General features: G+C 45.8%; 1 protein-coding gene across 5 annotated transcripts in view; it reads left to right on the plus strand.

Moving 5' to 3' along the window:
- The window catches only part of Ascc1 (activating signal cointegrator 1 complex subunit 1), a 97,392-nt gene that overhangs the window by 7,303 nt on the left and 75,581 nt on the right, over positions 1-14,508 (plus strand). For all 5 annotated transcript variants that reach the window (XM_034524229.2, XM_076916639.1, XM_076916638.1 and 2 more), the window contains exons 4-5: positions 1,581-1,678; positions 2,919-3,097. In XM_034524229.2, the coding sequence (XP_034380120.1) occupies positions 1,581-1,678; positions 2,919-3,097 (277 nt within the window). The remainder of the gene's footprint in view (positions 1-1,580; positions 1,679-2,918; positions 3,098-14,508) is intronic.

Raw genomic sequence — 14,508 nt, forward strand, 5'->3', positions numbered from 1 at the left:
CTAAGGGCTAGGAACTAGCCCAAACAGTACAAGTATTTGTGAGGCCTCAGGTTCAATTCCCGAACACTTCCCTAAAAGAATAGTTTTAGACACAGTCAGCTGTGGTATTGGCCGTGCAATTGAAATCGTAGCAGTTGAAATAATGTTGACGACAGGGAGGTTTTTCTGTTAACTGTATCATCCTGTGATGGTCTCAGTGCTTTATAGACTCTGAAACGTCTCTCCTGGGACCCAGTGGTCTCGCCCACGGTAGCACTTCTAATACTGTAGGTTCCGGAAGATGGCCCTGAGTGTCAGTATTACTTATATTTGAGGCCCAGGCAAGGAGTATAAATGAGTCAGTGGGAAGTGGCTGAAATGGGGTGGGTGAGAGCTGGGAGGGAAGGGGGGGCTGTGATGGGTTTGTCCTGTCTGCAGGGGGACCACTCTGGAAGTTGTGAGTCAGCAGACATTTAGTATTTCAGAACCTGTACACACACAAACACCCACAGTAAAAAAATGGATTGTAATAACATAATATTGTAACATATGTCTATGGTGAAATCTCCCAAAGCATAAATATGTGCTTAACTTGAGGGTCACGTGTTTGCGTCCTATTCCTCTTTTTTATTTTTGTGTTTGACACAAGGTTCTCTGTCTCTGTCCCTTTGTCTCTGTCTCTCTGTCTCTACCTCTCTGTATGTGTGTTTGCCCGCATGTATGTTCCAGGCTAGTCTTGAACTACTGATCTTCCTGCTTCAGCCTCCTTAGTACTGATTCCAGATCTCCCGAAGCATGGCTCTTTTTGCACTTTACAAGCTGTCTGAATGCTAACTCCTAATCTTTTTTCTAAGCTCTACCCTCTGTGGTGGTCTGAGTGAGAATGGTCTCCATGCGCTCATATATTTGAATGCTCGGTCCCCAGTTTGGTTCTCAGATTAGAAGGTGTGACCTTGCTGGAGGAGGTGTGTCACTGGGGTGGGCTTTGAGATTTGAAGAGCCTCACCCTCTGCCTCGGTGTTGTAAGTTGTTCTATTAACAGTAACTAAGACAGCCTTGTTTAAACATCCAAGGTTAGTTCCACTAAGGCGAACTTACAGTTAATTTGTTGGGCAGATTCTGCTTCAGACTGTACATCATTGGTAGCTGAAAGCACTATTTGAGACTATATCTAATTTCTCTTGCTGCCTGCAGACCCAGATTTTGAGTCTGATTTGAGAAGTAGGCAGGTGCCGGGCATGGAGCTTCTGGTTATACATTGAGTCCGTGATGGCATCCTTTTGCCTGTGAGTGAAGACAGCACGTTCCATAAATCTTTTTTTGTTTTGTTTTGTTGGTTTTTTGAGACAGGGTTTCTCTGTGTAGCCCTGGCTGTCCTGGAACTCACTCTGTAGACCAGGCTGGCCTCGAACTCAGAAATCCACCTGCCTCTGTCTCCCAAGTGCTGGGATCAAAGGCATGTGCCACCACTGCCCGGCTCCATAAATCTTAATGACATGGTTTTCTCTATTAATATTTAACCTTTACTGAAGTGTTTTCTATTAGGGAGTATCTCTGGCTATATGGAACTTAAGCATGTATTTTTTTTTTCTATATTACAGGCACATAGTTGGGAAGAGAGGGGATACCAAGAAGAAAATAGAAGTGGAGACTAAAACGTCTATTAACATTCCTAAGCCCGGACATGAAGGACAAATCGGTGAGACTTGGACATACTTTACGTTTTCACTTACTTCTCTTTATCTATTCATTTTTTACAGATGTGCAGAAGCATACCTAACCTTTAAATTATCTTGAGTTACATTTGTTTAGTTTGTGTGTGTGTGCACACACGTGCGTGTGTGCGTGCGTGTGTGTTTGTTGTGTGTGTGTGTGAGGGGGTGTGTATGCACAGTGCCGTGACACGTGGCGCTCAGAGGACAATCTACAGGTGTTGGTTCTCTTTTTCAGGTATTTGGGTTCTGGGGATTGAACTCACTCAGGTTGTCAGATTGACAATAATAAGTGCCTTTATTCATTGAGCTATCTCAGTACTCACTCTCTCCCCCACCCTCCCAGAGTATCATATCCCCAGGTTGGCCTTAAATTTACTTGTAACCGAGCTGGCTTTGAACTCCTGGTCCTTTTGTCTCCATTTCCCAAGTGCAGGGACTGCAGGCATGTGCTATCACTCATGGCTAAGACATTTGAGTGTGTATGCGCACGTGTGTGTGTATGTGTGTGTGTGTCTGTGTGTGTGTTGTGCACCTGTGTCTGTGGGTACGTCTGCATCTGTACAACCGTGTGTGTGTGGAAGCCAGAGGTTGATCTCAAGTGTATTTCTTTCTTATTTGCTCTTCATCTTTTTTTTTTTTTTTTTTTTTTTTTTTTTTTTGGTTTTTTGGTTTTTTGGTTTTTTCGAGACAGGGTTTCTCTGTGTAGTCCTGGCTGTCCTGGAACTCACTCTGTAGACCAGGCTGGCCTCGAACTCAGAAATCCGCCTGCCTCTGCCTCCCAAGTGCTGGGATTAAAGGTGTGCGCCACCACTACCCGGTTATTTGCTCTTCATCTTATCTCTGGAACTTGCTGATTTGGTTAGACCGGCTCATCCACAGGCCCCCAGGCCCCCTGTCTCTCTACGTGCCCTCCACACCTGGTCTTTATGTGTGTTCTGTGGATCCGAACTTAGGTCTTAGCGCGTGTGCTGCCAGCATGTTCCTGGCCAAGCCTCCTCCCCAGCCCCGAGTACTTTATTTTCAAATTCCTTGTTTACCTTGGACTGGCTGGCAGCTGTCTTTGCCTTGAGGAGCTCCCTGCTCAGACTCACATCCTCGTTCATTTGGAGACCTTTTGGATCCCTAGAGGTGGTAGTACAGGGTGGCAGATGGCGTGCACCAGTCTCTACCTGTGGAGCTGTGTGGGTTCTTGAACCCGTTAATGGTTTTTGTCTTTGCTTGCAGTGATCACTGGTCAGCATCGAAATGGTGTAGTTTCAGCGCGGACGCGGATCGATGTTCTCCTGGACACATTCAGGAGGAGGCAGCCTTTCACTCACTTCCTTTCCTTCTTCCTCAATGAAGTTGAAGTTCAGGAGCGATTTCTGCAGTTCCAGGAGGAAGTGCTGAAGAAGTGCTCCAAGGTAAGCAGAAATCAAAAAATATATATTTTTTTAGAACGTAAGAAGTGGTTCATAATTCAGACAGGAATATAGACACATCTGTCTGTATGTTTTTATGTAAGATAGGAAGCATTTCTCTTTTAAAACTTATTTATGTGTGTACATGTCCATGCATGGTGTAAGTGAGTGTGGGCTGCACCGCCATAAGAAGGCCAGAGGTTGATGTTAGGTGTCTTCTTTTCTTCCTGGTCTCATGTTAAACATAGGACTTGACAGTTGCCAGTGCTGCCTGGTCTGTTAGCCCCTGGGTCCTCCTGTCTCTGTCCCCCTCAACCCCATCTCCCCTGCTTACCCATGTTGAAGATACCGAGCCTGGCGGTGGTGGCACATGCCTTTAATCACAGCACTTGGGAGGCAGAGGCAGGTGGATTTTTGAGTTTGAGGCCAGCCTGGTCTACAGAGTGAGTTCCAGGACAGCCAGGGCTACACAGAGAAACCCTGTCTCGAAAAACCAGTAAATAAATAAATAAATAAATAAATAAATAGATAAAATAAGACAACATTTAGAACGGTCACATAGCAGTGAAATTCTTGTTACTAGGATAATAACAGATTAACAAAGTTTAGCTAGGCATGGTAACACACACCTGTAATCCAAGCATTCCAGGGTGAGACAAGACAATCTAGGGTTCAAGATCAGCCCGGGATAAATAGACTTCAAAACAAAACAAAACTAGAAAGCAAAAGGAATAAAGGCATGAAGCACTTACAGACCCTGTACTTTTCTTCCTACCACACATGCAGCGCATGCTGGAACCCCAGCAGTCAGGTTGAAAGCAGGAGGAGCTTGTGTTTGAGGCTAGCCTGAGCTACTTAGTAACACCCTGTCCAAAAAACAATCAATCAGACCAAGTTGACATATGTTTGATTTCCACCCCCCCCACATTCTCTTTCTGTCTCTGTCTCTGTCTCTGTCTCTGTCTCTGTCTCTCTCTGTCTCTCTCTCTCTCTCTCACACACACACACACACACACACACACACACACCCCCCGACAGCAGTTTCTCCTCCTTTCTCTTCCAACAGTCCCTCCCCTCCACATCTCCATTGCCCACCCCCATCCACTCCTCTATTTCTATAACAGAAAACGACAGAGCTCCCATCAGTCATCAGTCAACCATGGAATATCAAGTGTCAGTAAGACTACACACCTCCCCTCATATTGAGGCTGGATGAAGCAACTCAGTAGGAGGAAGGGGTTTCTAAAGCAGGCAAAAAAGTCAGACACAAGCAGTATACACACAGTACACTGCTCCCTCTGTTAGGAGTTTCACAAGAAGACCAAGCTATACAACTGTAACATATGTGCAGAGGGCCTAGGTCAGTCCTGTGTAGGCTCCCTGATTGTTGGTTCAGTCTCTGTGAGCCCTTGTGGGCCCAGGTTAGTTGATTGTGTGGGTTTTCTTGTGGTGTCCGTGACCCCTCTGGCTCCTACAATCCTCCCTTTTCCCCAGGGTTCCCTAAGCTCCACCTAATATCTGGTTGTGGGTCTCTGCATCTGTTTCTATCAGTTGCTGGGTGAAGCTTCTCTGATGACAATTGGGCTAGACACCTGTCTTAGGGTTTTACTTCTGTGAACAGACACCATGGCCAAGGCAACTCTTATAAGGACAATATTTAATTGGGACTGACAGGGTCAGAGGTTCAGTCCATTATCATCAAGGTGGGAACATGGCAACATCCAGGCCGGCATGGTGCAGGAGGAACTGAGAGTTCTACATCTTTATCTGAAGGCTGCTAGCCTTCCAGACAGCTATGATGAGGGTCTTAAAGCCCACACCCACAGTGACACACCTACTCCAACAAGGTCACACCTTGTAATAGTACCATTCCCTGGCCCCCATAGGCTTGTTCAAACATGAGTCTGTGGGGGCCATACCTAAACATAGCATAATGCAAAATACATTTAGTCCAACTTCAAAAGTCCCGATAGTCTATAACAGTCTCAACAATATTAAAAGTCCAAAGTTTAAAGTCTCTTCTGAGATTCATCCGATCACTTCACTGTAATTCCCAAAGCAAGACAGGAGAGCAGCTGGGCAAACTCCAAACTCTGCATCTCCATGTCTGATGTCAAAGCAGTCTTCAAATCTCCAACTCCTTTTTCATCTTTGTTGGCTGCAACACACTTCTTTCTCCTGGGATGTTTCCACTCCCTGTTAGCAGCTTTCTTCAGGAGATATTCTATGGCTCTGGCATCCCAAAAATCTTGTGTCTCTAAGGCAGCTTCAGTATTACCGCTTCTTGTTTCAGTGTCTGGGATCCACACTTGATCTTCTGGGCTCCTCCGAAGGGCTGGCATCTCTTCTCCAGCTCTGCCCGTAGCACTCTAAGCTCAGGTTGATCCACTCCATTGATGCTAGTGTTCTTGGTAGTCATTCCATGGTACTGGCACCTCCAATACACTGGAGTCTTCTGCTGCAACTAGTCTTCACCAATAGCCTCTCATAGGCTCTCTTCATGGTGCCACGCCTCAAATCCTTTGAATGACCCCTTCAGTCCTGGGTCAACTGCAACTGAAGCTGCACCTTCACCAATGGCCTTCCATGGCCTCTCATGTGCCGAGCTTCAGCTGTTCTTCATGACCCCTTCATGCCTTTACAACCAGTACTACCTGGGTGATGCTTATACATTATCATGTCCAGCTACAGCACCAGGTACAACCTTGGCTATCTCTGGAACACAGTGTCTTTGTGCTCTCAGAAAACACTTCCCAGAAGATTTCATCTCAGTGGTGCTGGTCTCTTCTTAATCACTGCTAACTTCTTAGCTCCAGCTAACCAGCATCAGTTGTCCCAGTAGTCCCTTCTATTCTTGACTTTAAAGCCAGAGCCACATGGCCAAAGCTGCTACTTTCAGGAGCTGGAACATGGCCCCTTGTTCCATTACATGGTCACTAGGTACTAGGTTTGTTTCTTTCTTTCTTTCTTTTTTTTTTTTTTTTTTTTGGTTTTGTTTTTCGAGACAGGGTTTCTCTGTGTAGCCCTGGCTGTCCTGGAACTCACTCTGTAGACCAGGCTGGCCTCGAACTCAGAAATCCACCTGCCTCTGCCTCCCAAGTGCTGGGATTAAAGGCGTGCACCACCACTGCCCTGCGGTCACTAGGTTTCTGTTTTCTAACTCCTTCACTGCCTACGCTTAGCTGCCCTGGCTCTCGCTCTGTAGATTGACCTTGAAGTCAGATCTGCATGTCTGTCTCCTGGAATTAAAGGTGAGTACCACCATGCCTGGACTTAAACTTCTCTTCACTTAGAACTTGCTCTGTCCCAGTCTGGCCTTGAGCTCAGAGATCTGCTTGATTTATCTCCTGGGAGTAAAGGTGTGTACACCATGTCTGGATCTAAATTTATCTGGGTAGGATATTGCCCCAAAGTCCCACTCCCTTAATCTGCTGTCTCTTAGATCACAGGATTCAGCTCCATTCTACTTCCTGCTGCCCCTTTAATATGTGAACCATATATTTTGTATTTTTCCTTTCTCAGCTTGCTACACTTGTTTAAAATGCTCTTCTTGAGATTTAACCAGAGAACAAAATCTGTGATTGGCGTTTTTGAGACTTCCTTTGTCAATGCAATTAATCTGAGTCTCTTCACCTTAGCCTCAGGCAGACTCTTCATGCAAAGGTAAAAAAAATGTAGTCACATTCTTCACCAAAGCATCCCCACAACAGTCTCTAGGCCACATTTTGAAATTCTTCACTGAAACTTCTTGGTCTAGGTACATACAATTCAAATCATTCTCAGCAACAAGGTCCTCCATATTTCTACTAGGATGGGCCACTAAGCCCCAGTTAAAGTATTCTACTGCTTTCCAAATCCAAAGTCTCAAAATGCACATTCTTCCAAACAAAAGCATGGTCAGGCCTATCACAGCAATACTCCAGTCCCTGGTACCAACCTCTGTCTTAGTTAGGGTTTTAGTGCTGTGAACAGACACCATGACCAAAGCAAGTCTTATAAAGGACAACATATATTTGGGGCTGGCTTACAGGTTCAGAGGTTCAGTCCATTATCATCAAGGTGGGAGCAGAGCATGGCAGCATCCAGGCAGGCATGGTGCAGGCAGAGCTGGGAGTTCTACATCTTCATCTGAAGGCTGCTAGCAGAAGACTTCCAGACAGCTATGATGAGGGTCTTTTTTTTTTTTTTTTTTTTTTTTTTTTTTTTTTTTGGTTTTTCGAGACAGTGTTTCTCTGTATAGCCTTGGCTGTCCTGGAACTCACTCTGTAGACCAGGCTGGCCTCAAACTCAGAAATCCGCCTGCCTCTGCCTCCCAAGTGCTGGGATTAAAGGTGTGCACCACCACTGCCCAGCTATGATGAGGGTCTTAAAGCCCACACCCACAGTGACACCTACTCCAACAGGGCCATACCCTCTAATAGTGTCATTCCCTGGGCCAAGCATATACAAACCATCACAGCACCAATCTTTGAGTATAGCAGAATATTACCAGGATTCATTTTCTATCCTAGGTCTTTGGACTATCCAGCCTGGTCCTGGTCCTCTAGGCTTCTGTTTATAAGCTGAACCAGTCATTAGTTGGCCACTCCTACTTTTTGGGGGGAGAGGGCAGGTTTTAAGACAGGGTTTCTTTGTGTGTGTAGCCCTGACTGTCCTAGAACTCACTTTGAACTCCAGGCTGCCTCTGAACTCACAGAGATTTGCTTGCCTCTGTCTCCCAAGTTCTGGGATTAAAGGCATGTGTCACCTGGCTCCTTCTTTTTTCTGTAATAAGGACTTTAGCTGTGTTGCCCAGGCTAGGCTATTCTGGACGTTCTGGGCTCACACAATCCTCCTGCTTCAGTCTCTTGTATCACTGGGATGACAGTGTGTGACATCCATTATCCCTAGCTCAGATAACCTTGTGTTTTGAGTGTTACCTGTATTCTGTTCTGTACATGGTCTTTCTCTGTTTTTCATTGCATAATGATGCCATCCTAATTAGTTTCTTACTTAATTCTTAAAAGTGAAAAAGGAGTATGTGTTTGAGTCTTTTTCATGTATTTACCCAAATTATCTTCAAGAAATTTATGTTCTCCAAAGTAGAATGTTCTTTCGGTTTCTTTCTCTACTTTTGTCAACACTAGATAGAAGTTCTTCTTCTGTGTATTGCTTTTGTCATAGGAAAGGAGGAATGAGGCAGAGGTTTGATGTCCAGGCTCTTTGTCCAAAGGAAACCCAGACACATTGTAGAGTGGATGCCATGCAGGGAGGTTTTGTTAGCTAGTAGTTTTTCAAGTCACTTGTCTCTTAAGGTTCTGCGTATTGGTTATAATTTAAACAGCCGTTTTAAGGCAGGGTACAAGCACAGCTATAAAGATTGAAAAGATACCACATCTGTTCTGTACACCAGATGATGCAATCTAACACCAGTAGCATCAATCCTCTCAAACTAATTTGCTGAAGCATCTCCCAGAGGCTGGTGCTTGAGCCCAGCCTGACAAACTTGAGGTCAAATGCTGGGGTCACATGGCAGATGGAGACAACACACACACACCATGTACACACACATCACAGACACAAACACCATGTAGGCACGCCATACATACACACATACACACACCACACATACATACAATACCACACACATACACACATACACCATATACATACACACCTCACACTTCACACACTCACACACCACACATACATTTACACCAAATACACACACCACACACATCCCATACACATACACACATACTCTTATAACAACTTCTTCTTCTTCCTCTTCTTCCTCCTCCTCCTCCTCTTCTTCTTCCTCTTCCTCCTCCTCTTCTTCTTCTTTAAAGATGTATTTATTTATATGAGCACACTGTAGCTGTCTTCAGACATACCAGAAGAGGGCATCAGACCCCATTGCAGATGCTTGTGACTGGGAATTGAACTCAGGACCTCTGGAAGAGCAGTCAGTGCTCTTAACCACTAAGCCATCTCTCCAGTCCCACACACATACTCACTACACATACATCACACACATCACACACATCACACACATCACACACATCACACACATCACACACATCACACATACACACACACACACACACACACACACACATGGGTGGCGGCGGGGGGACTAGTAATGGAGCATTCTTAACATACTAGGGGACCATACATCTATGAAAGCTAACGCTTTCTTCCCTGGAGCTAATGACTGTCAGTAGCTCCTTAGCTTCCTCTGTTGGGATGTTCCCTGCTTTCTTCTTGTGCAGGTCTTTTACAAGCAACCACAGATGCTGTGAGCTACTGCGTACAGTAAAGATGCGGCTTGCTGTTTGCCTCTGGACCTGTCTCTTTCCTTCTTAAAGATTTAGCATCTATTTAAAATTTATGTGTACAAAAATATTTTGCCTGCATGTAAGTGCACTGTGTGGAGGGCCTGGGAGGCCAGAAGAGGTGGGTGGGTCCCTTGGAACTGGGATCATTGGACACTGTGAGCTACTGTGTGGGTGCTGGGGACTGAACCTGAGACCTCTGCAGGAACAGCCAATGCTCTTAATTGCTCAGCCACCTTTCCAGCCCCTGGACTTTGGCCCTTCGAATCTTTTTCCTCTTTTTCTTTTTGTTTTCTGAACCTTGAGAGATGATCTACTTAAAAGTTCAGAATTTAAAAAAAAAAAATCCCTACTTTATTTGCCACGATGGAAGGATTAAAAATTAAAATTATATTCAGAGGTATCTTACAGTGGAAATGGCGTTGGAGGTGTACATCTGTATGGATTCTAACAGACACATAGGTTTCTGTGACTGTCAGCACTGTTCATACCTAGAGCAGGCTCATGGCCACAGATAGGCTCTTCAGAGCTGCTCCTGCCATCGCATGGAATTTGCTCTTGTCTTCCTGAGAGTCATACCGATAGATGTCGGTGTTGACACGGACATCCCGAGATGAAGTCACACAGATAGGCCATCGACTCAAGCCTCTTTCACTAGGACAGCGCATCCGACCCCATTCTGACCTCTGAGGATGCCTGCCTGCTTGTGCTTACACACACCAGGTGCACACACGTAGAAAAAACGATTTTAGAGAATCTTTAAAGCTGGGTTGTTTGCTGGGTATAGTGACAAATGTTGACACACTCTCCTGTGTGCATGTGCACACACACACACACACATCCTAGATGTTAGTTCTTTCAAGAATATATGCTTTGCAAATATTTTCTCTCAATAGGTAGCTTGTGTTTTTATTCTCTTACCAGCATTATTTGTGGAATAAAAATGTTACATTTTGATGATCTATTCTGTATTGTAGGTCTTTTATTATTTATTTACTTATATTTTATGTACATTGGTGATTTGACTGCATGTATGTTTGCATGAGGGTGTCAGATCCCCTGGAATAGGAGTTACAGACAGTTGTGAGCTGCCATGTGGGTGCTGAGAAGTGAACCTGGGTCTTCTGGAAGAACAGGCAGTGCTCTTAACCACTGTGCCATCTTTCCCGCCCCATAGGCCTTTTGATGTCACAATAACTTTTGCATTCCTGTGAAATGTGGAACTTCACTTGTGTTTTTATCAGATTTTGTATTTTTTTTTAAAGATTTATTTACTTATGTATATGAGTACTCTATCTGCATGTACACCTTAGTGCCAGAAGAGGGCATAGTTGGCTGTGAGCCACCATGTGGTTGCTGGGAATTGAACTCAGGACCTCTGGAAGAGCAGTCAGTGCTCTCAACTGCTGAGCCATCTCTCCAGCCCTGTTTTGTTTGTTTTATTTTTTTACTTTGAGATATTTAGTGTGGAGTAGGGCTGTGGCTTATGGCCAGGTAGTAACTGATTGCCTTGTGTCTTAGTTAGGGTTTTACTGCTGTGAACAGACACCATGACCAAAGGCAACTCTTATAATGGACAACATTTAATTGGGGCTGGCTTACAGGTTCAGAGGTTCAGTCCATTATCATCAAGGTGGGAGCATGGCAGTGTCCAGACAGGCATGGCGCAGGAGGAGGTGATAGTTTTACATCTTCATCTGAAGGCTGCTAGAAGACTGGCTTCTAGGCAGCTAGAGTGAGGGTCTTAAAGCCCACGCCCACAGTGACACACCTACTCCAACAGGGCCACACTTCCTAATAGTGTCACTCCCTGGGCCGAGCATATACAAACCATCACACTATGTATGTGCAAGGTTCAGATTTTCATTTTTGTTGCCAACTCACACTGTCTAGATGAGGGCAGGTTAGGTTTTGTTTGTTTTTGTTTTGTTTTGAGATACAGTTTCTCTGTGTAGCCCTGGCTGTCCTGTAGCTCACTCTGTAGACCAGGCTGGCCTTGAGTTCGCATGGTTCCACCTTCCTCTGCCTCCTGAGTACTGAGATTAATGCACCACCACTGCCTGGTGGTTCTTTCTTTATTTTTTAACACTTACTTAAATTTATTTTATGTGTCTGTCTGTGTACTATGTTCATCCAGTGCCTGTGGAGGCCAGGAGAGGGCGTCAGATCCCCTAGAAGTGGTGTGAAAGATAGTTGCGAGCCATCACATGGCTGCTGGGAACCAAGCCTGGCTATTCTGCAGGAGCAGCGAGTACTCCTAACCATTGAGCTGTTTGTCCAGTTAACCCCATTTTGTTTATGAATTTTGTTATGCTTTTAAAAAAAGATTTATTAACTTTTAAAAACTATTTAAACTATTTTTAAAAACTATTTTAAAAATTTATTAACTTTTAAAAAAAGATTTATTTTGTATGTATGTTTGCCTACATGCATTCATGTGTTCAATATACCTAGGGAGGTCAGAAGAGAATATTGATTCCCCTGGAAATGAAGTTACAGATAATCACAAGCTGCCGTGTGGCTGCTGGGAACTGAACCTGGGTCCTCTGCAGGAGCAGCAAGTGCTCTTAACCACTGAGCCATCTCTCCATTACCCCATGTTATGCTTCTTAATTCTGGAATGAAGAGAATAATAGAAACATTGGGGATAAAATACAACAGTAGTTAATACCTGTGGTTTTCAGAGAGGTTGGCTAAGATCTGATTCTGGAGTCCTTGCTTATGTGCAGTTGAGCACATGAACTTGTCCTGTGGTCTGGTTGGGAGCACTGGAGGGAGAATTGAAGGAGCTAAAGTACTCAGCATGGCCGGAATAAGTACTCAGTGTTAGCTGTTCTTCCAGGCTTCCTGTTGCTAGGTTAAATGTGTCATTTAGAGTGTTGGGATTGGATGGCCTCGGGATGTAGCTCAGTTGGGATAACGCTTGCCCAGCATGCAGGAAGCCTGTTCTGCACAAACAGGATGCGGTGGTACATGCCTGTAGTCCTGGCATTAGGACAGAGGGCCCTGTTTATCCCCAGGTACAGAGTGAACATGACCCAGCTTGGGAAACATGAGGCACTGCCTGGAAAACCACAGAACACAGATTCGATGAAGCTAGCTTTGAAAGTTGCAGAAGTGCCAGTGATGATTTTTTAGTATAGTTTTTTCCTAAGCTCATTTTAAGTTTTTCCTGAGACAGGGTTTCTCTATGTAGTCTTGGCTGTCCTAGAACTCCCTGTGGAGATCAGATTGGCCTTGAACTCACAGAGATCTACCTATATCTGCCTCCTGCTTCCTAAAGTGCCACCTGAGAGCCAGCCTGGGCTTCATAGAGAATTATATAACCAATTATAAATGAAGGTCTTGGCTTTTAGTGCTTAACCAAGGTTGTATGGACATGTCAGATAGTCACATGTGTATGAGTACAGTTTTTCCTTTAACATCTCAAAGCAGGGTGATTTCATTTTGCATGGGGGTGGAAGGTGGGTTAGACGTTCAGAAGCACTGGCACAGGGGAGGTATAGTTCAGAGGCTGAACATGAACCTGCCCAGGAGCACAAAAGAACAGCACACAAGAAACATAAAGGGTCACGGCATCATGTACACCTGTCATATTTTCCTGCCACCAAGGCTGTTCAGTTTTGAAATTCTCTTCTGTGTAAATGCCAGTGTGGCTGGAGCTCAGTGTCTGTTGTTGACAGTGCTGTGCAAACCTCAGGTGGGACAGGTGCACTGTGACTAGTAGGTGTCTGTGTGTGCACATTTCACGTGGGTCAGGTGCACTGTGACTAGTCGGTGTCTGTGGGTGTGCACAGCCTTTCTTCTTGCATGCTGACATAGGCAGGCAGGGAACAAATGGTGGCAGGATGGTGTTAAATCCTCCAGAAGGAGATTGTCTGGGTGAGGTACGGACATCATTGCTGGTCTGCGTCAGCCTGCACTGCATCCATCCTGCATTCAGGGAGGCTTTATACTGACTTAGCCTCCTTCCTGCCTCTAAACGGTTTCTCTGCTCTATGGGAGAGGTGTGCTAGTGAGCTTCATGCTGCAGTTAGAGTGACAGGCTTTAAAGGCCAGTAGGTATTTTCAAGTGGCAGTGTACATGTGTGATCCCAGGTCAGGTGACTTCTGCTCTGTATCTGTTCACTGGGGTGACAGGCGTCTCTTCAGGGCATGAGTGACATGGTTTTAATTGGTTCCTCTTAAGCTCATCTGAGATTTCTGTTAGTTTCACTGTCATTAAAAGGAGTAGGTAAGACCAGCAAAGTGGTGGTTTGATCCCAGTACCGCAGAGGTGAAGGAAGAGGCAGAGGCAGAGAGACAGGCAGAGAGACAGGCAGAGAGACGACAGGCAGAGAGGCAGAGAGGCAGAGAGGCAGAGAGGCAGAGAGGCAGAGAGGCAGAGAGGCAGAGAGGCAGAGAGGCAGAGGCAGAGGCGCAGAGGCAGAGGCGCAGAGGCAGAGGCGCAGAGGCAGAGGCGCAGAGGCGCAGAGGCAGAGGCGCAGAGAGGCAGAGAGGCAGAGAGGCGCAGAGAGGCGCAGAGAGGCGCAGAGAGAGGCAGAGAGAGGCAGAGAGAGGCAGAGAGAGGCAGAGAGAGGCAGAGAGAGAGGCAGAGAGGCAGAGGCAGGCAGAGGCAGAGGCAGAGGCAGAGGCAGAGGTGATGAGGGCTCTATGAGTTTAAACCCCACATGGTCTGTGTAGAAGGCTGGTATCAAGATTCCTTTGTTTCAAACCTGATGGCAGGGGCGTGAATGTGGGAGAACTGGCCCAGCAATTGTCTGCCTTTTGGTGCAGGCAAGGGAGAGATGCCCTCCCTCACCTTGGAAGAGCTGGCTTCTGGGTCAGGAGAGCAGGTGAGCTGGCTGCCCCTTGCTGGCTGAAGCATTGGATCAGCTAGCCAGGGCAGTGGAGGGGAGCTTGCCCTGGTGGTATGGGTGTGGGAGAGCTGGTGGGCTGACCCGCTCTGATACCACCCAGGTCCACATCCAGAGCTTTGGATTAGCCCTTTCTAACAGCTACCTTATCTGTGAACTGCTGGAGCCTGTGAAAGGTTCAGTCCTGCAGACCAAAGCTGCAGGATCTCCATGACACAGGGCAACCACAGGATATCTGAGAGGA

This window comes from Arvicanthis niloticus, chromosome 20 (genome assembly GCF_011762505.2).
Source record: "Arvicanthis niloticus isolate mArvNil1 chromosome 20, mArvNil1.pat.X, whole genome shotgun sequence".
NCBI classification, from domain to species: domain Eukaryota; kingdom Metazoa; phylum Chordata; class Mammalia; order Rodentia; family Muridae; genus Arvicanthis; species Arvicanthis niloticus.